At 34.9% G+C, this 25,884-nt stretch overlaps 12 protein-coding genes across 12 annotated transcripts; 7 read left to right on the plus strand and 5 right to left on the minus strand. All coding sequences in view use genetic code 12, as the record gives it.

Annotated features, from left to right (window-relative positions):
* Positions 1-682: 682 nt before the first annotated feature.
* MDH1-1 (malate dehydrogenase) lies at positions 683-1,681 on the plus strand (the record flags this gene model as incomplete). Its single annotated transcript, XM_049404728.1, has 1 exon — positions 683-1,681. One exon carries the CDS (start codon positions 683-685, stop codon positions 1,679-1,681), a length of 999 nt encoding a protein of 332 aa, XP_049265653.1.
* A 1,662-nt stretch (positions 1,682-3,343) lies between these two features.
* Positions 3,344-4,801, plus strand: CAT1 (catalase A; the record flags this gene model as incomplete). The annotated part of the gene is made up of 1 exon (XM_049404729.1): positions 3,344-4,801. One exon carries the CDS (start codon positions 3,344-3,346, stop codon positions 4,799-4,801), a length of 1,458 nt encoding a protein of 485 aa, XP_049265654.1.
* Positions 4,802-6,704: 1,903 nt separating this feature from the next.
* J8A68_001111 (uncharacterized protein) lies at positions 6,705-7,427 on the plus strand (the record flags this gene model as incomplete). Its single annotated transcript, XM_049404730.1, has 1 exon — positions 6,705-7,427. The coding sequence occupies one exon, from the start codon at positions 6,705-6,707 to the stop codon at positions 7,425-7,427; it is 723 nt and encodes a 240-aa protein (XP_049265655.1).
* Positions 7,428-7,756: 329 nt separating this feature from the next.
* J8A68_001112 (uncharacterized protein) lies at positions 7,757-8,761 on the plus strand (the record flags this gene model as incomplete). Its single annotated transcript, XM_049404731.1, has 1 exon — positions 7,757-8,761. The coding sequence occupies one exon, from the start codon at positions 7,757-7,759 to the stop codon at positions 8,759-8,761; it is 1,005 nt and encodes a 334-aa protein (XP_049265656.1).
* A 325-nt stretch (positions 8,762-9,086) lies between these two features.
* Positions 9,087-10,391, plus strand: J8A68_001113 (uncharacterized protein; the record flags this gene model as incomplete). The annotated part of the gene is made up of 1 exon (XM_049404732.1): positions 9,087-10,391. One exon carries the CDS (start codon positions 9,087-9,089, stop codon positions 10,389-10,391), a length of 1,305 nt encoding a protein of 434 aa, XP_049265657.1.
* A 49-nt stretch (positions 10,392-10,440) lies between these two features.
* J8A68_001114 (mRNA splicing protein) lies at positions 10,441-12,156 on the minus strand (the record flags this gene model as incomplete). The annotated part of the gene is made up of 1 exon (XM_049404733.1): positions 10,441-12,156. The coding sequence occupies one exon, from the start codon at positions 12,154-12,156 to the stop codon at positions 10,441-10,443; it is 1,716 nt and encodes a 571-aa protein (XP_049265658.1).
* A 748-nt stretch (positions 12,157-12,904) lies between these two features.
* On the minus strand, positions 12,905-14,989 carry PSP1 (Psp1p; the record flags this gene model as incomplete). Its single annotated transcript, XM_049404734.1, has 1 exon — positions 12,905-14,989. The coding sequence occupies one exon, from the start codon at positions 14,987-14,989 to the stop codon at positions 12,905-12,907; it is 2,085 nt and encodes a 694-aa protein (XP_049265659.1).
* Positions 14,990-17,590: 2,601 nt separating this feature from the next.
* J8A68_001116 (uncharacterized protein) lies at positions 17,591-17,936 on the minus strand (the record flags this gene model as incomplete). The annotated part of the gene is made up of 2 exons (XM_049404735.1): positions 17,591-17,817; positions 17,906-17,936. The coding sequence occupies 2 exons, from the start codon at positions 17,934-17,936 to the stop codon at positions 17,591-17,593; spliced, it is 258 nt and encodes an 85-aa protein (XP_049265660.1).
* Positions 17,937-20,210: 2,274 nt separating this feature from the next.
* Positions 20,211-20,504, minus strand: SMT3 (SUMO family protein; the record flags this gene model as incomplete). The annotated part of the gene is made up of 1 exon (XM_049404737.1): positions 20,211-20,504. The coding sequence occupies one exon, from the start codon at positions 20,502-20,504 to the stop codon at positions 20,211-20,213; it is 294 nt and encodes a 97-aa protein (XP_049265661.1).
* Positions 20,505-21,102: 598 nt separating this feature from the next.
* Positions 21,103-22,914, plus strand: PRM1 (pheromone-regulated protein; the record flags this gene model as incomplete). Its single annotated transcript, XM_049404738.1, has 1 exon — positions 21,103-22,914. One exon carries the CDS (start codon positions 21,103-21,105, stop codon positions 22,912-22,914), a length of 1,812 nt encoding a protein of 603 aa, XP_049265662.1.
* Positions 22,915-22,993: 79 nt separating this feature from the next.
* TOS4 (Tos4p) lies at positions 22,994-24,508 on the minus strand (the record flags this gene model as incomplete). Its single annotated transcript, XM_049404739.1, has 1 exon — positions 22,994-24,508. One exon carries the CDS (start codon positions 24,506-24,508, stop codon positions 22,994-22,996), a length of 1,515 nt encoding a protein of 504 aa, XP_049265663.1.
* A 566-nt stretch (positions 24,509-25,074) lies between these two features.
* RPL37B (60S ribosomal protein eL37) lies at positions 25,075-25,719 on the plus strand (the record flags this gene model as incomplete). The annotated part of the gene is made up of 2 exons (XM_049404740.1): positions 25,075-25,081; positions 25,463-25,719. The coding sequence occupies 2 exons, from the start codon at positions 25,075-25,077 to the stop codon at positions 25,717-25,719; spliced, it is 264 nt and encodes an 87-aa protein (XP_049265664.1).
* Positions 25,720-25,884: the final 165 nt, after the last annotated feature.

Here is a 25,884-nt window from a genome sequence, read left to right on the forward strand (position 1 = left end):
AAGAATGCTCATGGCTCAGTCATCGGTTTAACCGGCACTTCAGCAGAGAAGTCATTTGGTAAATGTATGGGGTCGACAAATGTAGTAGAATTGAGTCTCATTAACTTCAATGGAGTATTCCAAATGTCGGTATAGAATATATAAATAGAATGTGATTATCCAAGGGTTTGAGATTGAGATATTTTGATTTCGGATAAATCCGGCATGATTTCGGCTCCAAAATTTTTTTTGACACTTGAGTCTTCCAACAAAGTGAAAAACTCTATCGAAACTAAGAGCAAAAGGAACAGTTATATAACATACGCTGAACTGAAAATGGACTCCGGAAACTTGAGAAGACATATATACGAGTCATCTTAGTTGTATACAAAAGAATTGGGTAAAAATTACCTTTGCAATTGACATGTCAATTTGATTTGATTTAATTGTGGTGTGAAATATTTGGCTTTTTATCAACAGGAAATTCTTTAATTTAATTGGTCAAAATTAAAACCTTTGAAAATTTTTTTATTGTTCCAAAGCTCCGAAAATTTTCCAATGTTCAAATCTGGAGTTTGGCGCTTTAGCTCCTGATTTTCTTTATAAAAGATTTCAAATTTCTCCCACCCTGTTAATTTTTCAATTTCATTTTATTCTTCTCTTTCTTTCTTCAGTAACATCAATTACTAAAAAATCACTTACAATGCTTTCTAAAATTGCCACTAGATCATTCTCATCCTCTGCTTCCAACGCTTACAAAGTTGCCGTTTTAGGTGCTGGTGGTGGTATTGGTCAACCATTATCCTTATTATTAAAGTTAAACAACAAGGTTACTGATTTAGCATTATACGATATCAGAGGTGCTCCAGGTGTTGGTGCTGATGTTTCCCACATCCCAACCAACTCAACTGTTAAGGGTTACAACCCAGATCAATTAAAGGAAGCTTTAACTGGTTCTGATGTTATTGTTATCCCAGCTGGTGTTCCAAGAAAGCCAGGTATGACTAGAGATGATTTATTCAACACCAATGCCTCAATTGTTAGAGATTTAGCTAAGGCTGCTGCTGATTATGCTCCAAATGCTGCTATCTGTATTATCTCCAACCCAGTTAACTCTACTGTTCCAATTGTTGCCGAAGTTTACAAGTCAAAGGGTGTTTACAATCCAAAGAAATTATTTGGTGTTACCACTTTAGATGTCTTGAGAGCTTCTAGATTTGTTTCTGAAGTTGCTGGTACTAACCCAGTTAATGAAAAGGTTACCGTTGTCGGTGGTCACTCTGGTATTACCATTATTCCATTATTATCTCAAACTGTTCACAAGGACTTAGCTCCAGAAACCAGAGATGCTTTAGTTCACAGAATTCAATTTGGTGGTGATGAAGTTGTCAAGGCTAAGGATGGTGCTGGTTCTGCCACTTTATCCATGGCTCAAGCCGGTGCCAGATTTGCTGGTTCCGTTTTAGATGGTTTAGCCGGTGAACGTGATGTCATTGAATGTACTTTTGTTGACTCTCCATTATTCAAGGATGAAGGTGTTGACTTCTTCTCTTCTAAGGTTACCTTAGGTCCAGAAGGTGTTAAAACTGTTCATGGTTTAGGTCAATTATCTGATTACGAAGAAGAATTAGTTAAGGCTGCTAAGGAAACCTTGATTGGTAACATTAAGAAGGGTGTTGAATTTGTTAAGCAAAACCCATAAAGAAAGAGTGATATTACGTAGTTTGTAATTAACTGTATATATTATATGAAATATAACGATAAAAAATATATATTTATAATTCAGAGTCTTATCAATTCATGTTGCAACTTGTTTGTAACAGTCATTTTGAAATTGAATAATAATTTTCTTGTATGTACGGTCAAAGTAAATTAGCGCTCCAGCTTGTTTCGGGTGGATGGGTATATAAATCCGATATAGAAAGAGCAAGCAATTCAGAGTAAAATCGAGGGTGCCATATTCTACGGCTGGGCCAAAACAAACGTTTCTATACAATTGGTTCACATAGAAAGGAGGAGTGGAAACAGGTAGTCTCACACGTTTGAGCAACCTTACATTGAATAATTAGCCAATTGAGTTCAAATTTCATTCATTTCTTTTTGATTTAACCGTTTCTTGGGATTAAAGCACCGACGGTAAAACTGCCTGAAAAAAAAGACCGAGGAATAAAAATAAGGTTACTACCGAATTGGGAAGGACCCGCAAAAAACTGTGGCAAACTCGAAATCTTCATATAAAACTCAACTTATTCTATAGTTGCTATGCAATTCAAGTGAGTGAAAGCGTTTAAGATTATCTAGATGATCAATCTATTTATTAATTATTATTTTTACAAGATTTGGGAGAGGGTGGGAAAAGTCATGTAATTTTGAAAAAGGTCGAGAAGCAGATGACTGATGACGTATTAAGATGAAATTATTTTATTATATCTTATTACGTGGCCCTAATATCATGAATGAATAAACTAACCCATCAAATTAACACTCTATTGTATAACTGGATAACTAATCTGGACGAGGTCCAGACACGGACTTATCGCTATTTTGAATAAAACAATAAATGTATGTAACCATGTTGTCGGAGTTGGTATGCGATTGTCCCGAGGCTAGAATAAATTTTCAGATGACAAATTTTGTTTCCCCGGAAAAAAAAGAACAATTAATCTTGCCCCCCTAATTTCCACCCAATAAACAAACAGTAAATGGTAATAATTAGATAACTAAGGTCATCACTTATAGCTGCAGAATGACTTCAATTGATTGTTCTCTCTTATATGACGTTTAATGCAAACAGTCATACCTTCAACAGAAAATCAGTTGATTTTGCTGTTATGATCTCTTCTCTCTTTCGAAATTATTCAATGACTGCCGCTTCTACGCGTTTCATCAGTTAGAGTATAGCTTCCTTAAAGTTTTACTTAAATTGTTCGATTTGAAAGTTTGTAATCCTTTAGGTCTAATTGTCTTGGGGACCACAACAGGTCTTAGTAATATCCCCTATTACCATTGGGTGGTTACCAAGGATACATTATTGTAATAACCCTATTCAAAACATTCTGGACCCACAGCTTGCTTAGCAATTGTTNTTATTGTAATAACCCTATTCAAAACATTCTGGACCCACAGCTTGCTTAGCAATTGTTAAAGTTAAATATCCACACACCCCGCTAATTCTAATCACAAGGAAAAATTATTTTTTTACTTTTTTTTTTTAATTCTTCTATCAAATATTTTTCAGAGAGTGCGGAATATAAATAGACAATCATCTGGCTCTCTCCTCTTGAATTAGCAATTTTAATTTTTACCCTTTTCCTTTTCTTCTATATTATTCTTTCTTCATTAATTAACACATTACACACATACAATGGCTCCAGTATTCACTAATTCAAACGGTCAACCAATCCCAGAACCATTTGCTACTCAAAGAGTTGGTAAACATGGTCCATTATTATTACAAGATTTCAACTTGATTGATTCTTTAGCTCATTTTGACAGAGAAAGAATTCCAGAAAGAGTTGTCCACGCGAAAGGTTCTGGTGCTTATGGTGTCTTTGAAGTTACTGATGATATCACCGATGTTTGTGGTTCCGCCTTTTTAGACACTGTTGGTAAGAAGACTAAGATTTTCACAAGATTCTCCACTGTTGGTGGTGAAGCTGGTTCTGCTGATACCGCAAGAGATCCAAGAGGTTTTGCTACTAAGTTCTATACCGAAGAAGGTAACTTGGATTTAGTTTACAACAACACTCCAATTTTCTTCATTAGAGATCCATCTAAATTCCCTCACTTTATCCATACCCAAAAGAGAAACCCAGAAACTCACTTGAAGGATCCAGATATGTTTTGGGATTACTTAACTTCCAACCCAGAATCTACTCACCAAGTTATGATTTTATTCTCTGATAGAGGTACTCCAGCTTCTTATAGAGAAATGAATGGTTATTCTGGTCACACCTATAAATGGGCCAACAAGAAGGGTGAATGGCACTATGTCCAAGTTCATTTCATCAGTGACCAAGGTATTAAGACCTTATCTGTTGAAGAAGCCGGTGCATTAGCTGGATCTAACCCAGACTATGCTCAAGAAGATTTATTCAAGAATATTGCTGCTGGTAATTTCCCATCTTGGACCTGTTATATTCAAACCATGACTCAAGAACAAGCTAAACAAGCTCCATTCTCTGTATTTGATTTAACTAAAGTTTGGCCTCACAAGGATTATCCAATGAGAAGATTTGGTAGATTCACCCTTAATGAAAACCCAAAGAATTATTTTGCTGAAGTTGAACAAGCTGCTTTCTCTCCAGCTCACACTGTCCCATACATGGAACCATCCGCTGATCCAGTCTTACAATCCAGATTATTCTCGTACTCTGATACTCATAGACACAGATTGGGTACTAACTACACTCAAATCCCAGTCAATTGTCCAGTCACCGGTGCTGTTTTCAACCCACATCAACGTGATGGTCATATGAATATTAATGGTAACTTGGGTGCTTGTCCAAACTATTTAGCTTCTGACAAACCACTTGAATTTAAACAATTTTCATTACAAGAAGAGCAAGAAATTTGGGAAGGTGCTGCTACTCCATTCCACTGGAAATGTACTGAAAATGATTTCGACCAAGCTACTGCTTTATGGCATGTTTTGAAGAGATATCCTAATCAACAAGAACATTTAGCTCATAATGTTGCTGTTCATGTTGCTGGCGCAAATCCACAAATTCAAGATCGTGTATTTGAATATTTCGGTAGAGTTCATCCTGACTTAAGTGCTCTTATTAAGAAGGAAGTTTTAGAATTATCACCAAGAAAGTAAATTAAAGATTTTATAGTTTTTTGATTGTTATTTAGTTCTTGTTTATGAGTTTTTCAATGAAGTTTATTATTTGAATAACCGTTGTAGATTTTATTTACTCTATTTATCCGTGTATGCCTCGGTTGCAAATTTTTTTTTGGATCGAAGATCGCGAAGTTTATCGTTCAATTTTTTATGAGTGGGGAAATATTGCGGGCACAAATGTTTTCAAAACCCGACGCATAACAGATGCGCACAGACCCGCCAGCTTCCCAAAAAGCCGTGGAAATGGGAACGTCTGGTCTTTGCAGAAGATCACCCCCGAAAGAACCAATTTCAATATGCTACGAATATTCGATAACGCGCCAATACTTTGAAGAGGTTGACAATTGTGTAGTATATCGAGTGAAGAGGTATTTGTGGTTGAATGAGTTTCTAGCCAATGAAAATTATCACTTTCTTGCTGACTACATGATTCAATACAGACTGAAAATTTCCAAAATTTTGCATATATTAACTATAAATAAAACCTAATTTACACATCCTCTAACCTTTGAATCCTTATCATATATTATTTGTATTTAATTTCGTTTCATTACAACTTTGTAGTATTACAAGATGCACAACTACATCCTGTTCCACATTGACATCTAGAACCGCAGCCGCATGAAGATTTTTCTGAAGAAGAAGAAGAAGCAGTAGCAGTAGTAGTAGTAGTAGTAGTAGTAGCTGTCTTGTTTGATCCACACATTTTGATATATTGTATTTCTGTAGTAATTAACTATGGGGTTGTTGTGGAGAGTATAGTTTAAATTTTCAAAAGGAGATCTATTGTCCAATTTATACAATTGATTCGCAATTTTCCAATCTAAATTACTGGTCCCCGCAACTAACTTCCTATTTAAGCGCAACGGCTATTTTTATCATATTTAGGGAATTCGAAATGCGCCGCGCAAGGAACGTCTTGGCGCAACAAATTGACATTTTAAAGGCTTGTTAAATATCAGTCAAAATTGTATCTTTTGAAATTAAACTACCATACAAACCACTCGGTTATGAAGATAGGACCAAATGAGGATAGATCTCAATATGGTCATTCTCAACTAGATCAAATGTGCATGTACCGGTAACTGTCCAAAGCTGGAATGAAAAAAAATATTCAGCAAGTTATACCGCCAAATTTATGGGTTTGTACCTGTGATTAAACAAATACTCAGTTTTTCTCCAGATTGGTGTTCTATTCTAATAAATAAGATACTTTCGAATATCCAATATGTCGTTGACGTGTCTTATGACCTGTTTTTTCACGGGGAGATCGGTTTATTTAGATACATCGAAAAATATGAAATGGTTCACAAGGAATATTACTAAAAAGGGGTCTGAAACAAGGCTTTGGCTTAAAACGATGTACTACAATGGATCTCCAGACTATGGAATGACTTAGTTTATTTTTGGCATCTGATTGAGGTGGCGAATTACGCGTACATGTAACATGGAACGATGGAGGCTGTACGACATGAATAGTGACCTGGAACAAAGGCTTTTTTTCCAGTTGTGGATTACCCGAATGCCACAAATTTCTCGAAGTTTTTACAACTTGTAAGCAAAATAGCACCTGGTATTCTAGGTCAAGGTACTCTCCATGCTTATCGCTACCTCGAGGATTGCAATAAACAGATGCAGAATTAGATTAAATTGCAGGATGGTAACTAATTGTGAGATCTGGGGACGCGGTAGTGAACTAAAAATGAATTTCAGCTGCAAAACAAAAGAACAATAACTGGATCTACTTTCGTCACAAAACCTTAATTTGTTTGTATAGCCACAATATCAAAATGAAACTTATAAATAGCCCTCGATGCCCTAGTGAGTTTGAATTCTTTCCAACTTTTTTAACCATTCAAAGAATATCCACAATATAAACATGCCAAGTCCACTCCCTGCTAAATTTCACAACAATCTCCAAGCCAGAGACGGATTAAGTGACGTAGTCTCCGCAGCAGCAAATCTTGCTAACAATGCCGGATCTCAAATCCAAAGTGTAGCAGACAATGCTGCCTCTGCAGCTCCTGGTATCCTTAATACAGTGACTTCAGCTGCTGTTGAAGGTTTCGAAAAGGCAACTTCTGCAGCAGTCGAAGGTGCTCATAAAGCAACTTCTTTAGGGGGAGATGTTGCTTCTGCTGTTACTTCTGCCGCAGTCGAAGGTGCTCATAAAGCAACCTCTTTGGGGGGAGACGTTGCTTCTGCTGTTACTTCTGCAGGTGGGGCCGCTGCTTCCAAAGCTAAATCAGCTGCTCCTGGAGTGATCAATACGATAACGTCGGCGGCAGATGCTGCGGCAGATAAAGTAACATCTGCTGGTGGTGCTGCTGTTTCTAAAGTCACATCCGCTGCCGAGTCATTAAAATCTGCAGCAGACTCTGCTGGTGCAGCAGCTGCTAGTTCCAAGGCAGAAACCACATCAGCTGCTAGTTCCAAGACAGAAACCGCATCTTCATCGACGACTACCCATTCGACGACTACAAGTAGCGAGACCACCAAAAATGCTGCAGATGGTATTATATACCAACCTGGGAACTGGAAGAAATCAGCAGGAGTTGTCGGTTTAATAGCTGTTTCCTTTATTTTTGGTGGTTCCTTGTAGGGTAATTATACAAAATTGTGAGTATTTCATATTATTAAATAGTTTCTTCTGATTTCTATAGAGAATTTGTATTGTTTAGTATAATTGCAAGTAAAGATAAAATAAGTGAGTTTACAGTTTTATAGTAATGAGTACCTAGTCACCGTAAGACCAAGACCATCTGGTATTCCATTACATGTGTATTTTTTGCAGCAAAGTAAATCTGAACCATTATTTTTTTTCGATGTCGCAAACTGAAGCATGAAATTATAAATTTCAACAAATCATCTCATCAGACTACACATTGGAATCCATTTGCTTCCCTAGCTACTTCCAGAACAAGAACAATAATGTCAGCAGGTCCAATCATCAAACAAGCAGATCCAATGTCAAAGCCAGCGAGACTACAGGTGGACCCTGATACTATACCTGACGATGATAAACCACCTCAACTGGGGAACACATTCAATATATGGTATCTTAAATGGTCAGGAGGAGATTCATCATCACGTTCATACACTAAACTGAAGTTCAAAGTAAATATAGCGAAAGATACAGGTTATACACGAGCAACTAGACCTGCTCCAATTTGTTTATTTTTCAGTCGTGGATGTTGTTATCGAGGAAAGAAATGTCCGTATTTCCATCGTTTGCCATTGGAGACTGATTCATTCCCCAGGACGCAAGATTGTTTCGGAAGGGATAAAACAGCTGATTATAGAGATGATATGGATGGAGTTGGATCGTTTAATAAAGTTAATAGAACATTGTATGTAGGTGGTCTACATATGAAACCAGGAATCGAGGAAATAATATCAAAGTATTTTCTGGAGTTTGGGGAAATTGAAAAAGTCAAAGTATTGGGTAATAAATCTTGTGCATTCGTTACGATGAGGTTAGAAAGTCAAGCTCAATTTGTTAAAGAAGCAATGCAGAATCAATCATTAGGAGGAAACGAGGTCTTGTATATACGATGGGCAAGTGAAGATCCTAATCCTCAAGCTCAAAGGGCTGAGAAAAGAAGATTAGAAGAGATCGCATTAAGTACTGTAAAGAATTTACTTAAGGAAAGTGACGTAGAAAGTAGCGTGTCTAAGAAACGAAAGGTCACTATTATAGAGCCAGAAGAAGAGTCAGAACCTGAGAAGCTTGAGCATCAGGTAAAGCAGATCCAGACATACGCGGATGCTCCAATTGAGAAGAATCGAAATTATATATTTAGCGATTCTACTTTGAAGGAATTGGCCAAATTGAAAGGAAAATTAATAATACAGAGCCTGGCAACCAAAGAAAACAGTACAAGCACACTAGCTAGTGTTTTCGGAGGATACACTTCAAGTGATGAAGATAACTAGATACCGTAGTATATAGCGAAAATGACATTTTGGAGAAGTACGTTTTTTTGAAAACTGAGCTAAAATAGCATGTGGAAACCAACTACCTTGACATGACTTCTCAATCGGACAACACTTAGCTTGCAACAAAAGCATCATTAATCTTCAATTGTTACACAAAAATATAGATCCGTTCACTTATCGGAATGCATCTCCGAAATTGTATTCCCCCCACCTAACTAAAAAAATATCATAACATGATTTATTTTTCACAATTTCTCTCTTCTCAAGAAATTCTAAATTTTTCAAATAATCTCTTCTTATTCCATTGTTTTGAGTTATAAAAATGACCGTTTCAAAGCACGTCAAACCATCTGATTCAATCGATGGCGCAAAGGGCGTTCCCTATTATACCCCAGCACAGCCAATACCTGCGGGAACCTTTATCCCCAATGAGAACGACTCCGAAGATGTTACACCACCACCAATTTTCACTCCTTTAAAGATTGGTAAACTCACTTTACAGAACCGTATGGCAGTATCTCCAATGTGTATGTACTCATCTGATAATTTCGAAGTGACTCCATTTCATATGGTACATTATGGTGCAATCGCGGTACGTGGAGCCGGATTGATTATTGTGGAAAGTACCTCCGTTTCTCAAGAAGGAGGATTATCTCCTCGTGATTTAGGTCTTTGGACAGATAGACAAGCTGAAAAGATTAGGGATATTGTTAAGTTTATCCATTCTCAAGGACAATTATGTGCTATTCAATTGGGGCATGGTGGAAGGAAAGCAAGTGGACAACCCCCTTATTTACATTTAGAGCAAGTTGCAGATGAGAGTGTAGGTGGTTGGCCAGGTAAGACAGTTGCTCCTTCTGCAATTGAATATAGACCACATGGAAACTTACCCGTTCCTCAAGAATTATCCAAAGAAGACATCAGAAGAATCATTAAAGATTTTGGTGCTGCAGCAAAGAGAGCAATTGAGATATGTGGTTTTGATGCCATCGAAATTCATGGGGCTCATGGTTATTTAATCCATCAATTCTATAGTCAATTCTCAAACCGCAGAACGGATGAATATGGTGGAAGTTATGAAAACAGAATCAGATTCTTGTTGGAAATTATAGATGAAATACAAGCCAATATTCCAGAAGATATTCCACTCTTCTTGAGAATTTCCTCTTCAGACAATGTCAAAGAAGATAATGTTTGGCATCTTGAGGATTCTTTAAAGTTGATCGATATCGTTATTGAAAAAGGTATTAAATTGATCGATGTTTCTTCTGGTGGGAATGTATATAATCAAACCCCTAGAACTCAATTGAATGAAGATCCCGATTTACCTCCTCATCTCCCAATCGCTAGAGCTATTAAGAAACACGTAGGTGACAGAGCCGCAGTTGCTTGCGTTGGAGACTTATCTAAGGATGCAGTAACTTTGAATGGATATATAAAGAACGGTGATTTTGATTTGGCATTAATTGGGAAAGGATTCTTAAAGAATCCTGGGTTGGTTTGGGAATTCGCTGATCAATTAGGTGTTAGAGTGACTCAAGCATTACAATATGACTGGGGTCATTATCCTAACATTCATCAAATCTTGGAATTGGTAGAAAGAACTAAAAGATTAATGAAACAATAGAGAAATCATACGTGGATTTATAGTCCATAATATCCTATTTATTATATATTCAATCTCGCATTGTTTGAGATTTATAACTGTACAACCATTCAGGTAATCGTTTCCCACCCTTCACCAAGAATTTCTTTAACGGAATAAATATCTGTTCATCTTCCTCTTTGGAAATAAATGTAACACTGGCACCCTCGTTTCCAGCACGACCAGTTCTACCTATTCTATGAATATATTCATCAAATTTCTTTGTCATCTGGAAATTAATTACTAGTGTGACATTCGGTATATCAATTCCTCTTGCCGCAACATCCGTTGCTATCAATATTCTAATCTCATGACGACGGAATTTTTGAATTGCCAGTTCTCGAATATCTTGAGATTTAGATCCATGAATAGCGGTATTGTCTTTATATCCATTCTCTGCTAATTCTTGCGAAAGAACATCACAAGTTTGTTTAAAGTTTGCAAATATGATAATTAAAGGATTTCGAGTGTTTTGAATATGTCTCGATATAATTTTCAACAACTTATCAAACCTTACACGATCAAAATCTTCATTAGGAGTATTAGTCATATATTCAAACTTTTGATCAATATGATCTAATGCTTCGCCAGCACCTCCAATATAGATATATCCTGGATCGATCAAATAATTCTTAGTGATTTTCTCAATCTGAGGAGAAATAGTAGCAGTAAACATCATAGTTTGTCTTTTGGTCACATTGAAAATTCGGCCATCTATAGTAGTTGACAATTTCTCATTGCTTGGTAATGCACCAATAATCGTATTCAAATCCTTTTCGAACCCCATATCTATCATTCTATCAGCTTCGTCCATAATGAAATACCAACATTTGCTCAATCCAATAATATTCCTTTCAATAGAGTCTACTAACCTTCCAGGAGTTGCAACGATTATATGCACACCATTTTCGACTTGATTAATAGTTTCTTGATATCCATGACCACCAATTATACAAATCACATTAAATCCCAATATTTTCCCAAACTGATTCGCTACTTGAGTAATTTGTTGAGCCAATTCTCTAGTTGGAGTAAGTATCAATCCTAGAGGTTGATTATGATTAGCTCCTTGATGATGCTCGAATTTAAGATAATTCTCATCTACTGATAGGAGATAGTTTAACAATGGAATCAAAAACGCAAGGGTTTTCCCACTCCCTGTTTCGGCAACACCTACGACATCTCTTTTAGACAATGATAATGGGATAGTTGCTCTCTGCACAGGTGTCGGATTCTCATATCCGAATTTGTTTATTAAATCGATAAGTTCCTGTGATAGATTACTTTCTTTCCAAGTTCGTAGTGGATTAGGGATGTCTTGTCCTTTGGTTGTGATATTAAAGTCTTCTTTGAAAATCCGCCAATCTCTCCGATTCATTTGTTCAAGTGGTTTTCTACTCCAATGTAGTTCTAAAGGTAAATCATCTATTTCGTCTTCAGATTCCCCATCATCATCATCAAGCAGAATTAATGGGGTGTGTATGGATGTTGTATCTTCAGTCTCATCCCAACCAAATTGGAATCTAGGACCATTCTTTCTGGACTTGGGTGTCGGTATTTCCGGTCTGCCTTGTTCGTCTTCATCTGATTCGTTGGTATAGGTGATCTTAGGTTTTGGTTTCGGGGTTGGAAGCGATGGCTGTTTTTGTTCTTTCAATTTCTGTCTCTTTTCTTTGGAGATGAATTTCGGGATTTTGAATTCATCGTCTTTTAGCAAATCATCAATTGACTTTGGTCGTTTCGACATTCCTTAGCATATGCAACTGGATAACTTACAGCACAAGAAGAAATCAGTTGCGGTTATTTGGGAGATGAGAGGGGGTTGCCAAAAGTCGTGTAATATGACTAAAATCAAACTATCTCCCAACAACCCTTCAATGAATCAGCCAATCTACTCTTGGTAGGTACAAACAGGCAGAATAGAGCTGCAACTTCTCTGGATGGATGTTTTGAGCAAATCCATAAGGTTAAGTATTTTAGAAATACGAGGGAGGGTTAAAATCAGAGAAAATCAAACCATATTCCATTGGCTGCAAAAAAAACAGAGTAATTATCTAACAAATCTCTAATAAACATTCTATATAATTTGTATATTAATCTAAAAAGAAGAACTATATAATAAAACATTATTACACTAACAAACATCAAAATAAATAATATAATAAGCAATTAAAATGGGAGTCAATCATCCACCCCCATGGCATAAAAATAATAATAAAAAACAACAAAAATACCACACATATACTAAACAATAAAACAAAGGTATCTCTTTCTCTCTCTTTTGGTGAATAAATACATAAATTAATAAAGTCAAAAACAAACCAATTAATAAAATAAAAAAAATTGTTCATATAAATCTGTCTATATCTCAAAGTAGACACTTCTCTAATCTACTTTTCATTTCTAGGGAATCTCGTAAAATCTCTCTCTCTTTTATAATAAATCTATCAACAGGCAATACCACATTATAAGCCCTTTTCTCCTTCAGTAACCGATCATCTTGAACCTGACTCTTCTGGGGATTTTTTTGTATTAGTGTTATTAAATCCATAAAAGTATCCCTTAATTTCATTCTCTAAATGATGAATCAAATTCAATAAATTCACCAGATGGAAATAATTTGGTTTAGTTAAATTATCAAATTCATTTATGGAAAAATTCAATATTTGGTCATTTGATAATTCATATTCCTGAGGGATAATATCCATCTTATTAACTTCTGGTGCTGGTTCATTATCATCCATGGTAATATAACTACCGGGATTGTTATATGGTAATACTGCACAAAGCCAAATTCTTGTTTTATAAATCTTAAAAAGTTCTTTAATCAATGCCCTGAAATCAATTCGTTTAAATCCGGCAAAATAATAAAATATCAACTTTTTAAAATCACTTTGATATTCAACATTGATTAACGTTAAATTAGATTCAAGATTAAGTTCTTTAATCTTATTATAACACGCTATAAATGCTTTCTTTTCTTCAAGGAATTTCCCACTTATTTTATGTACTTCTTTAGGTGTAGCGAATCTTAAAACTTGTTTAGTAGGCAAGGTGATAATAAACTCATTATCTTCATTAGCATGGGAATTAATAATACTCGAGGCATTTAATGAAGTAGAATGAGTTCCACTGGCTTTGCTCCCAGCAGCAGCAGCAGAAGTTGGAGATGCTTGTCCATCTTGAATGGCTAAACTTTTTAAATGTTCTAATTTCTTCAAGAAATTAAATAAAATTGCAAAATTTAAATTCACTAATGGTTCAACAATCATAACTAAATCCTTACCACGGTCTCCATCGACAATTACCAAATCATTCTTTTGCAAAAAAATATTGGAATTGTTGGGATATGATAATAGATCAAATTTCCCATTTTTATTAATAACAAGACAAAGAATCTTATGATTAAATGTCAAATTGTTCAAATTTTTAATAAATGTAATTAATTTAATTATCACGGGGGTTTGTAATAAGTCATTCAATCTTGTCAAGGCTTCAGAAGTAATCTTGGGATCTTGAAAATATTTAATAGTCTTTAAATAAAGTGATTTCAAATCCGGAGATGCAACAATATATTTATCTTTCAAAATTAATCCATTTTCTAATTTAATTGATCCATCAGCAGGTAAACTACCAAGTTGTGATCCTGGCGATCCACCCTTTTGTTGTTGCCCTCCTTGTACTTGATAAGATGGCTTTGCCATTGAAGTCTGCAGGAAAGTGGGCAGATTCAGTTGTTGTTGCATCTGTTGTTGTTGTTGCGGATGCTGTTGATCTTGTTGTTGTTGCTGCTGCTGCTGCTGCTGTTGCTGTTGATGTTGACGAGATTGTTGATATGGCAAAGGAACATTCTGAGAAAGTGGCAGTCTCTTTTGCTGTTGTTCTTGAAAAGGGACAAAAGAAGGGTTAAATGGTAATTGATTGTAAAATGGATTAAATGGTGGAACATCTACTAATTGACTTGGCCTTCGAGATTGAAAACTATTCAATTTTGAATTTAAACTAAAATTGGCAAAACTTTCATCTAATTGACTCATATTTATAGTATTCGGATCATTGAAATTATTGGTTGTTGCAGGTGAAGTGCCTGGACCGAAAAATCTTGAAGTTGAGGATGTAGCGGTCTGAGGTACAGGAGGTTCCGCTTGAGATGGTTGATTAGGCGGGAAAACATTAGGTACATTACTTCTAGTGTACGATTCTGCAGCATAGCTCGGTCTTCTTGATGAGATATTAGATACTCCTCCTTGTAATTCAAGTGGCAAATTGAATACATCTTTATTTATATATCCAAATTGAGAATAATAATTTTGTTGTTGTGGTGGCGAGGTTAAATCAATGGATGCGTGAGATTCATCTAAAGTTGACAAATTGTTAAATATCATATTATTAAAATGTTGCTGTTGTTGGTTCTGTTGCTGTTGGCGCCGTTGACGTTGTGGCTGTTGCTGCTGGCTACCAATTGAGTCGTCAATAGAATTTGTCGGGGACACCCCATTGTTGTTGTTATAAGAATTATGTCCATTTGATTTAAAGTTATCAGACGGACTTGGTTGATTTAAAAAGTCAGGGTAATTCATTTGTTTCTATGTTTTCTTTTATTATCGCTGTATGTCTGTCTCTCTATTGTATTAACTGTGTATAAATATAAGCTTGTATATTGATTTCTATAATTCTAACCGTTTGTTTGAAAACACATGTAAAAAATTTAAAGTATGGGTGAAAAATGGTTGGTTGATGAACTGGCGGGTGTATAAAAATGATGTCTACGTTTGGGAGGGATTAGGTGTATTGTTTGAGTATGGAATTTGCTTTTGTGATTTGTGATTTTGATTTGGTTATATGTCTTCTTCTTATTCTTCTTCTAAAATGGATAAAGAAATCAATAAAAGATATAAAAATTGATGAACTGCTTTTTCTTTCTGGATAAGGTGATTAAAAAAAAAAATTCAATAAAAAAATAAAATGTTATTCCCAAAAAAAAAAAAATAATAAAAGAACAGATGATTTTGATAATAATTATTTAATTAAATGTGTTGATGATGGTGAGGCTTAATGTCTCTTATTTTATTTTGATTTAGTTTGGAATGTGTATTTGATAGACGCCAGATTAAAGGAAGGAAGAAAGAAAGAAAGGAAGAATACGTTTTAGGTTGTTTTTTTTTTTTGAGTTTTCTTTGTTTAAATGTAGGAAAAACTGATTTTCCTTATTTTTATGTTTTTCGTCTCGCTTTGTTTTTTTTTAGAGCGAGAAAATCTACACAATGAAATCATATTCTAGAAGCACACCAAAATTATTAACCATCATAAGTTTTTTTTGTTAAAAAAACAGACTTTCCAATAAATAAATTCCCCACCCCCTTAGTATGCAAACCTTAATTGAAAACGAAAGTGACCAACAATCACTTCTACAATTTCCAATTTTATAAGATCGCGTGTTACAGGTTATTTAGATGTCTTTAATTGCGTGCATAATTATTGCTTCAAACGCGAACAATAGAAACGATAAAAGAAATTTGGGGTAGTGGAGGGCGAAATTCCACATTAGATGAATTCAATACTAAAATTTTGTTGAGTACAAATTCGTCAATTGTACTAAATCCAAAACTGACACGTTAATTGATAATCTTTGACTAAACACCAATTGGGTTTTGAAAAAGATTTTAAAATTGAATGATTCTGTTTTTAGAATTTATTAAAAGTCATGCACATAATAATAAAATATTTTACAATTAAAAATAACAAAATAAATTTTTACGTAACAATTTTGGTTTTAAGCGAGAATAAACAATACATCCAACTCCAAAAAAAATATAATTTAATACAAAATCTTTATTATTGTTAGACATAAATAGATTGGCGACTTTGATTGTTATATAAAGATTAAATTGATAGCACATGGCCCTAAGAAATATAATATCTCAATTCCCTTTCCAGCAAGATTATATATTTTAGTGTGGGAAAATACCTTTTCGTAGAAGCCATTAATATTTTTGCAATTTCAACAAAACGAAACTTAAGGTTTAAGTAATTTAAAGACGCACTTTACTTTATTTTCACACTCCTCTTCCACTTCTTCTTTTAGTACCCCGTATTTGTAAGTTACTACTACTATCGATTGCTTTGTAATCAAAAAATGATAGTGACAACATCTTGTCTGTCTGATTTAGATATAATGAAAAATCGAGAAACTGGTTAATTAGTCAGCCTTCTTAATAGTTCGTAACTGTCATAATTTTGAGCCCCAAGGATCAAAAAAATGCCACATTGTTAGGTTTTATAATTCAAAACAAAGTTACTAATCAGACCAAAGGAAAAAGCCAACAAAATTATACGCCTCCCTTACACATTAGTACCTGGTGATTTGCCCTTATCATTCTACCGTTTGAATTTGTGGGTCACCCATACAAACAATTTGACCATCTGCAGGAAAATATTTGACATGCATGTGACTAAAGTCATTGTCTTCTATACAAAAAAGGGGATGTGGGGACGAGATTCAAAGTTCTAGATAATCTGGGGATGTTTATGCAATCTTCCCCAGAGGAGGGGGAGAGAGATCCATCTCTCAATTTACTTCTCTTGCACCATCGTCAAGTAGATCTATGCAACAAAAAAATCTTATGTCCGAGGTAATCGTATATCTCACCTATACAAACCAGAACCCTCCTCTGCTCCTATATTTTGTTGAAATCAAACTATACCAAGCTTGTTATTCTATAATCATTAGCAAATATCTATGATTAATGATATACAACAAAGTTTGAAGATTCGTTCAAGATATTGTGTGTACTATTTCTAGAAATTCGGTGTGGGGAACTTTTTGAAATGGTCTCGGGATCTTTATCTTAAAAAAGAGCAAGAAAAAAAATAATCAGTAGACAAAAATAAAACTGATAAACCCGGGGGAGAACCTAAAAATAAAATACAGTAAAACAACAGCCTCAATTTGACATAAAATGTCAATATCCTATAAGAAAAATCTTCTTTTTATTCATTTCTAATATACAAACTTTCGTTAAAATCACACAAGATTAACAAAATATACAGAATAACCTATGTAAAAGTATTTCCACTCTAATAAAAATAATACCAATATATATGCACGTAAACTAACCAACTAAAAAAATCATTAAAACATAATAATAAATGCACTCAAAAGCTTAGCCCTTCAATCAACTTTAATAAAGAACAGCGAGTTTACTAAAGTCTCTTGGTGGAGTAGTGGCTATGTGGACAGTACTTCCTCTTCTCAATCCTGTACCTGCTCTTGGAGGATATATACCATGACCAGCAACGTATACGGTTTCTTCAGCATCTAATGGTTCACAAGTACACCATCCATCCTTTGAAGTCCTGTCCATAATTTCATGAATATGTTCACCGCATCCACTCCATGATTTCTTGTCTAGATTATGTTTGTTAGTAAATCTTATCAAACCTTAAACAGGAAGTTTAGATCCCTGTATTTTTCTCAATTGGTAAAGAATACATACTGCAAATTCCGCAAATTTCAGTTTTACACATGTTTGATTATATAGTAGTAATAGTAGGTATAATAAGTTTTATATAAAGTAAACTTCTTGATACTTATAAAGAAAACCAAAAAGAGAGAGAAAAAGAAAACTCAAAATCAAAATCAAATTTCAATTAAAGAGAGAAATTGTGAATTTATATTCCAAAAAAAATATGAATCCACAGAGGACATTAAAGTCCGACAGACAGTCATCTAAATGCTTTATAACAATTAATCTCTAATACATTAACAATGACTTTGAAAAAGCTTATTATCTGTAAAATGTAAAAAATGGTTTGATTATTTTTTTTGCCCAAGAAAAAAAAAATATTTTTTTAGTTTTTCCTTCTGGGGAAAAAAAATAATCTCATTTTTACTGTGACTTCCTTTTATCCTTGAGTAGTCCTCTTCCAATTCCGAGTTTTGCCTTGTTTTTTTTCCTAAGAATTCCGCAATTCTTTGTAATAAAACAATCGAAAAACAAAAAAAACGGATTCAACCCCTTCAGATTTTGAAGCCCGAGCTAGTTACTGCTCGTCTGATTTACAGAAATAGAAAGAAAACGCCTTTGAATCTTTCGCCATCGTCGGGTATGTATTCCTAGATTTGTCTTATCTCTATTTTTTTATTGTCAGTTTTAAAGCAAACAAGGACTTTTGCCTCGAAAGTTTTGAACCTTAATTTCTTGAAATGAAATGAAATTAACAAAAGACTAAGATTTTTCTAATTCAAAACTTAGATTTATCCTTCATCCTCCCCCCTTACATTTTCCATTATCACACGGATAATTTTCCGAACGGGATGATTCATTCATTCATTCTCACGTCATTTTTTTTCTCTGTCGTGGACTAGATTGGCATGAAGTTTATACGCAAAAGGTGTCTCCGTACTGCCAAGAACGCACGCCCCAAAGTAACTATTCCAAATTTTCTCCGATCAGCTGTCAATGAAAATCGAAATATTTCTTACTATTCTCTTAACATCTCCCACACAAGACACCTTGTTCAGAGTCAAAACGATTAAATTAAGTGGCGAGAAAATAATCCTTAGCAATAATCGTCCCAATATTATTATTCTTATCAATCCCTCATACCTCGTATCACATTAAAGCGAAGTTTATTTTATAGTTTTTAAATCATAAAATAATTTCCCAATGACTCGTTTTTTCCCCCAAGTCGCTACTAACCTTAAAGCTTCTTTTTTGCAATCGTACGGACATTATTCGCCGGTCAAATATCTCCCTCTTCGTCAAATAATAATTATATCTACACGTGGATTCAATTGGTGACGGAATCAGGTATGCTAGTACAGGATATTCCCTTTGCTGCCCATATCTGCACAAAAGAGCATGGTGAAATATTTTCATAGTGTCATTTTTTTTCTTTTTAGGTCCTAGGGACGGCTTTCTTCAAAATGACGTAGTCATATCCCTCAATGTATTCTTTCGGATAATCTTCAAAGGGTTTTATTTTCGTCTGAAAGATGCATGATGCTTTTTAGAGTATGAAATATTATCCCTGAGAGATATGACAGATTGATTTGATTCGTTGAATTATCAGGTGGTTCCATATACACCTTTTTGCCTTATCTGAGAAAATCATACGGTAGATCATTTATATTCAAATATAGAAAGCACATCAGGGGTGTGTTTACATAATTAGTCATCTACCTTTTACCTTTGAATGAATATTAGAAGAATTCGTTGCCAAGGAATGGCATGCACTTCAGAATCGAAATTGTTTCCGATCTGGGAAAGGTGTTGCACTTTGCAAACTCCGTTTATGAACTGTCATACAATGACTTATTACTTCTAAGGGGTTTCTCTGTACTTCTCTATAGAATTCGAAAAACCATTATTTGAAATTTGTTTCAGGGGATATCAGGGGGTTCTTAATGTAGAATGCACCCCAGACCCCTTTTGCAAAGCTTCTCCCGGTCGCACCTACTTGGTGTGACTCATAGCCCCGAAATGTACGAAGCATATGCACATCATCGAGGAAAAACCAGTCGATTACGAGATATCCCCGAGACATAGATAACTCCCTGGTTATTGATAAGGAGTACAACTCTCACCCAAAAAAGTCGTGCAAGACGCGCCAAAAAAGGTCAAACATTACAAAATCATAGTTAATCCAGTGATTGTAAATACATGTAAATTATTTATCTATATAGAGCCGCAAGCTCAATATGACATTTCGCTTCACTGTCATAAACAATAATATCTTCCTATATAACTACAACGTAACTTAATTTCTTTATGTATATCTTAACTCATTCTAATCAATCTAACAACCACCAGTTTGTTCACGATGAGCTTCAATAGTATCCCCATCTTCTAATTCCAATTCATCAGGAGTGTTGTGTGGATAGACTCTAGTACCATCAATTAAGAATCTTAAACTGCTCATATCCTTACCTTGTCTCTTACAAAATGCTTCCATTAATCTTTTCATTGGAGTTGATCTTTTGATCTTGAAGAAAATTTCAGCAGATCCATCAGAAACCTTCAAATTAATATGAGTGTTATCTGGCTTTTCTTCCTTTGGTGGTTGGTTTGCTGGTTGTTCGGTATCAGACATTTTGATTTATGTTTCCTTATATAATAGTGTTGTTAGACAGAAAGATCGCCCTTGTGTAGCAATGGTTGTTTGTATTTCTGTACAATCAACTTTTTTTTTCTGTTCAGAGTGGAAAAAGGAGTTTTGTAAAAGGTACACGACCAATGTGAGGACCAAACTATTTTTGGCTGCTAATGGTTGCAAAATACCAATTGAAACAATGTTGAACATGCCTGATTTTGGTTTATTATGCCTTTGCTAATTAATTCATCTAATCACGAGTGGTAGAGATGATCTCTAAACATGAAATATTTTTTCTTGTGTTAAATCTGTCGTAGGATCAAGAAATATTTTGATACCTGGAACCATGTTTCATGTTTCTTTCAATCTGAAACATCACCAAAACGTTGAATTCTCTCTATTTAATAATGGTGTCAGCCTTGCCAGAAGGTATAAATTCCTTCAAAAGGAACCAATCTTACATTAATATATACGCAGACTACAAACAGCACCAATAACAGCAATGGAACGTAACTATCTAAATCTATACGAACAATTGTCACAAGTGTATCTCAACAAATATGTGCTTTTCCTAGCACTTATCCTAATCAAAATAATTATGCTAAAAAACTCATTAATATCAAACATAACCAAAAACATAATAGACGAGTCAGCCTGCGACGATGACAATATTCAACCAATGTTAGACACAATGCACAAACTTGTTATAGATGGGATGAATAAACTTCAATATTCAAGTGTGGCATTTGTCATAATAATAGTGAAAACTATCCAACAATTAATTTTATTTTATATTGAAATATTTGTGGGAACATATCTATGTCTTCTCAATGCAGTGATGAAAACAACAACTGAATTTGCTTTAGACTCGGGAGAGACCATTATTAGAACTTTGAATGTTACTATTGTTGAAGTGACTAACGAAATAGAAGAAGGGTTGCAGGGTTTATCTACCCTCTTGAACGATTTCAGTAGAGGGATAACTGGACTAGCATCTATCTTTACTGGAGAATCAACTGACCCCTCAGCATATGAAGATAAGATAAAGTTATCTCTAGGATCGTTAAAAGACAAGATTATGATCCCAGGAGATGTACTTACAAAGATTGATGAAGTAAGAAATACCAGTTTAGATGGGATTTCTCAAGTTGACAGCGGAACTCAGACATTAATCTCAGCTCCGTTCAATCTTGCAACTGAGCAATTAACAAAATTGAAAGATAACTCTAATTGGAATCTGGGAGTTAAATCAGTCGATCCACTTCAAGCTCGTGAAATTTGTCTTGAGAATGTTTCAAACTCAATTGAGTACCAACAAGCATTAATCAATGGTATAAACTATACAAGCAAAATATTAATAATTTCACTAATATTGGGAATGATTGGATGTGCCATGGTATTTTTCTATTTAGAATGGAGACACTGGAAGAGAACAGACGCATTTCTTAGTGAAGCACTGGTTGTGGACAAAGTTGGTTTCCGTAATCAATCGAACATCTACGAAGATGTGGTATTATATTCTTTGATTAAAAGGTTTGGTATTTCAGTGAGTGATAAAGCTATTTGGATGTGGAGTTATTTAACTAGCAAATTTGCCAGAAATGTCTTGTGTTTCGGTTTTATGGGTTTGCTTGCCTTTTTGATACAATATATTCTTATTAAAGAGGCACAGAATTCACTACAGAATAGAATTGACACACTTCAATTTGACAACTCGACAGTCAGTGGAAATGTCACGGACACATATCTTAAAAATATGAATACCTATATATCAGAATCAGAAACGACTCTAAATGATGAACTTTTTGGAAGTATTAAAGAGACTTCAGAAACAGTACACCAACACTTACTTGACTTTTTAGAAACATTGAGTCTGACATTAGATCTGATTTTCGGGAATACACCATTCCTGGGACCAATTGAAACGGTAGTTTATTGTACCTTGGGAAGGAAGTTAGAAAAGGTAGAGCAAGGGTTAGATTGGATAAATAACAATTTGTATGTCAAATTCCCGGAGGTCTCTCCCGAATTAGAGCAAAATATTAAAGAACTAAAGTTTTCTACATCCAACAAGGTATTAGACAAGGTGAAGGACATTCTCGATATATATCGGAAATCATTAAATTTCGAACTATACGTAAGTTTAGCTTTCCTCGGAGCGTGGGTATTGCAAATTATCATTGGTGGATTAATTCTATTTTTGAGAAGATTCCAATGGACAGATGATGATGAAAACAGCGAGCTTACAATTAGCGATCCACGGCCGTTAACAAAAAGAGAGAGGGAAACCTATGGTTATCCAGTCCTGCAAGCGATCGACACTAATATGCACCCCCTTCCCCATCCTCCGAGTATTTATTCATCATCGTACAGTCCTCGTGGGACGGATGGCTATTACCATTTCAAGTAGAACTTAGGCATATTAATTAAGTTCTTTATTTTTCTATTATACAGTTATTTAGTTTGGATAAATCATATTATAAACACATTTACTTTTTAATAGGAGCAGGCTTTTTCCAATAATATTGCTTATGGGTCTTTCTACAAGATCTTAAGCCGCCATGACCCTTCATATTTGCAACCAACATTTTTCTATCTTCATCATGGTCTTGTTCAGGCATGTAGTAATATTCTTCCTGTAATGGCTTACCAGCAGCATCTTTACCTTGACGATAAATGACTCCTATACATGGAATATCGTGTAAAATCTGTCTGATTTGAGCAAGTGATAATTTGGATGTTATAACCGAAATGGTGTTTAAGAAAGATGCAGGAGTTGAACTCAAACGAGAGAAAGCAAGATGATTGATAAGGATGTTGTTGATTTCAGATATGTTTGGAAGTTCAGCCACTGATTCTTGGGTAACTGTTGGCTTTTCTTGCTTTTCATGCTTTATTTTCTTTTTCTTTGATACTGGTGTTGACTGTGGTTCTTCCGATTGGGCCTTTCTCTTGATATTAGAAGTATTCGTCTTATCAGAAAGAGGTAATCTAGGAGAAGCGGTAGTTGAACGTTTTGCTGGAGAATCATTGCTAGTTTTGTCTTGGAAGATATTGAACGGTTTAGATGCTACAGTTGGAGTTGGGTGTTGCAATGGAGTGGCTTTATCACCTGGTTCTGGAGTGGCAATTTGGATTGTATTTGCCTTGCTTGGAGTGTCTTCCACTTCGCTAGGTACCGTTAAGCTGGGTTTTGGTTTCAGCGGAGTATCAGGAAGTTTATTCAAAAGGGCTCTATTCAATGGAGTTCTGTGAATCAAAACTGGAGTCTCATCGTCAGTCAACTCTTCGTCAACATCTTTAGGATTTAACAAGATAACCTGTTTCGAGATTTCTAACATAATATTGTGGAATTTAGGCATCGTTATGGTCTCATGCTGTCTAATATAAAACTCGGTAGTGGAACCATCTAACTTAATGGATCTATTCTCAACTGGAATCAATGCCTTATCTAAAGACACCCCCGTCTTGTTTTCCATAATAATAAAGTCATTGGCAGAGCTAGTAGCCAAAACCAAACAGTCACGTGGGATACAGATAGCAACACCATTTGCTCCTATACATGTAAGAATAATATCTTCTGAACTATAACTGACTTTTAAATGCACACGTGAGATACGAGAATCCTGTGGGTTAAGTGCAAATTCACAACTACGTGAAGATCTTCCAATACTAAAGTGAGATTTATCCTGTAACAATGGAATACGAACAACAGATTTATCAGGATTCAAAACATTGAAATCAGAATTGATATTGATACTCGCTTTGTCAAATTTGAAGATATCTGAGTCAATGTCCGGCGGAGCCCTGCTAGGAGATGAGGAACGGAAAAGGGCAGATGATGGATTTGGAGTTGGATAATCATCTTGTCTTGTTGATCTAAATTCGAATTTGTCATATTTGGAATCCTTTTTAAATGAGAAAGGGTCGTGATTTTCTTTGTCACCATTATCATTATCGATTAATGGTGATGAAGGTGGGAATTGATAGCCCGTATTTGACATGTTGATTAGTTGATTTGAAATTAACTTTGTTGGTAATATAAAATTGTATTCCTACTCAAAATACAAAAAAAATTGAAGAAGTTTGCTTACGAAACAGTGTCGTATGCCATTCGTTCCAAATAGCGTGTCTTGTTTATGTTTTTATTTTGGTTGATTGTTTTGCAACCAACCGCGTTTTTCTGTGTTCACGTGAAATAGTTCGTTTTTATGATTAGGTCTAAAGCCCTAAGGAAATCTCTTGGGCACGTGCCAACTTTTATTGTGAGAAAACATTTTTTCTCTCCTCTACTTTGTGCACTCAACAAAGAAAACACTCACTTACAAAATCTGCCCTTGTAGTTTTTCTCCTGCATGCAAAATTCTCCCATTTACACGACTAACATTACTCTCACTATCAAAATCTTACTATGGCAGGCAGCTCACTCACACAGTCACCCTCTCACTAAACCTCAATCCAGCCAGTTTCCCATAGTGAAAATTTTAACCAAAAGAAAAAAAATTTCATAATTAAAGAAAAACCTTTTATAATCTTTCTTAAAAACCACAGATAATAACTAATAGCAAACATGGGTAGTATGTGAGATATACCTTTTAAAAGAGTGTCGTTAGGTCGATAACGCACTATTCAGCTACAATGTTTCTTAGGATCTAATGGTCATTAATATCGGAAGAAGGACAATGAATAAATGGAGAAGTGATCAATTACTCAAATCAGAGAAGACAATAATATGTGAAGTGAATCCCATCATACAACTATAAACAGCCATGATAATCTCAACGAACTACTACATTTACATTTACTACAACTTTACCTACATTACATGCATTTTTCAAAAAAATTTGAAAACGAGATGAATTCGATGATATACTTAAAAGTCCATACGGCCATACAACCAGGAACATTGTAGATATATTACACGTCAAGAACTATATACTAACACCTTTCAACAGAAGGTACTCCATCTTTAGGTAAACGTCACAACAAGTCCCACACTTTATGTAACAGATGTGGCCGTCGTTCTTTCCACGTCCAAAAGAAGACCTGTTCTTCTTGTGGTTACCCAGCTGCTAAAATGAGATCTCACAACTGGGCTTTAAAGGCTAAGAGAAGAAGAACTACCGGTACCGGTAGAATGGCCTACTTGAAACACGTTTCTAGAAGATTCAAGAACGGTTTCCAAACCGGTGTTGCCAAGCCTCAATCCGCTTAAATTGAATAATCCATATTATATATCCAAGAAAGTATAGTTACAACAATAATGCATCCAAAAATTTCAAGGGAAATAGAAATGCCCTTTTAAAGTTTTGTTCATATATATATATAAAGAATTGGGTTGTCTTAATTATTTAATTTTTGTTTAAAGAAGTTTACGTAT

The sequence above is a fragment of the Hemisphaericaspora subhashii genome (genome assembly GCF_019202705.1).
Source record: "Hemisphaericaspora subhashii strain CBS 10753 chromosome Unknown scaffold2, whole genome shotgun sequence".
In the NCBI taxonomy this organism is placed as follows: Eukaryota; Fungi; Ascomycota; class Pichiomycetes; order Serinales; family Debaryomycetaceae; genus Hemisphaericaspora; species Hemisphaericaspora subhashii.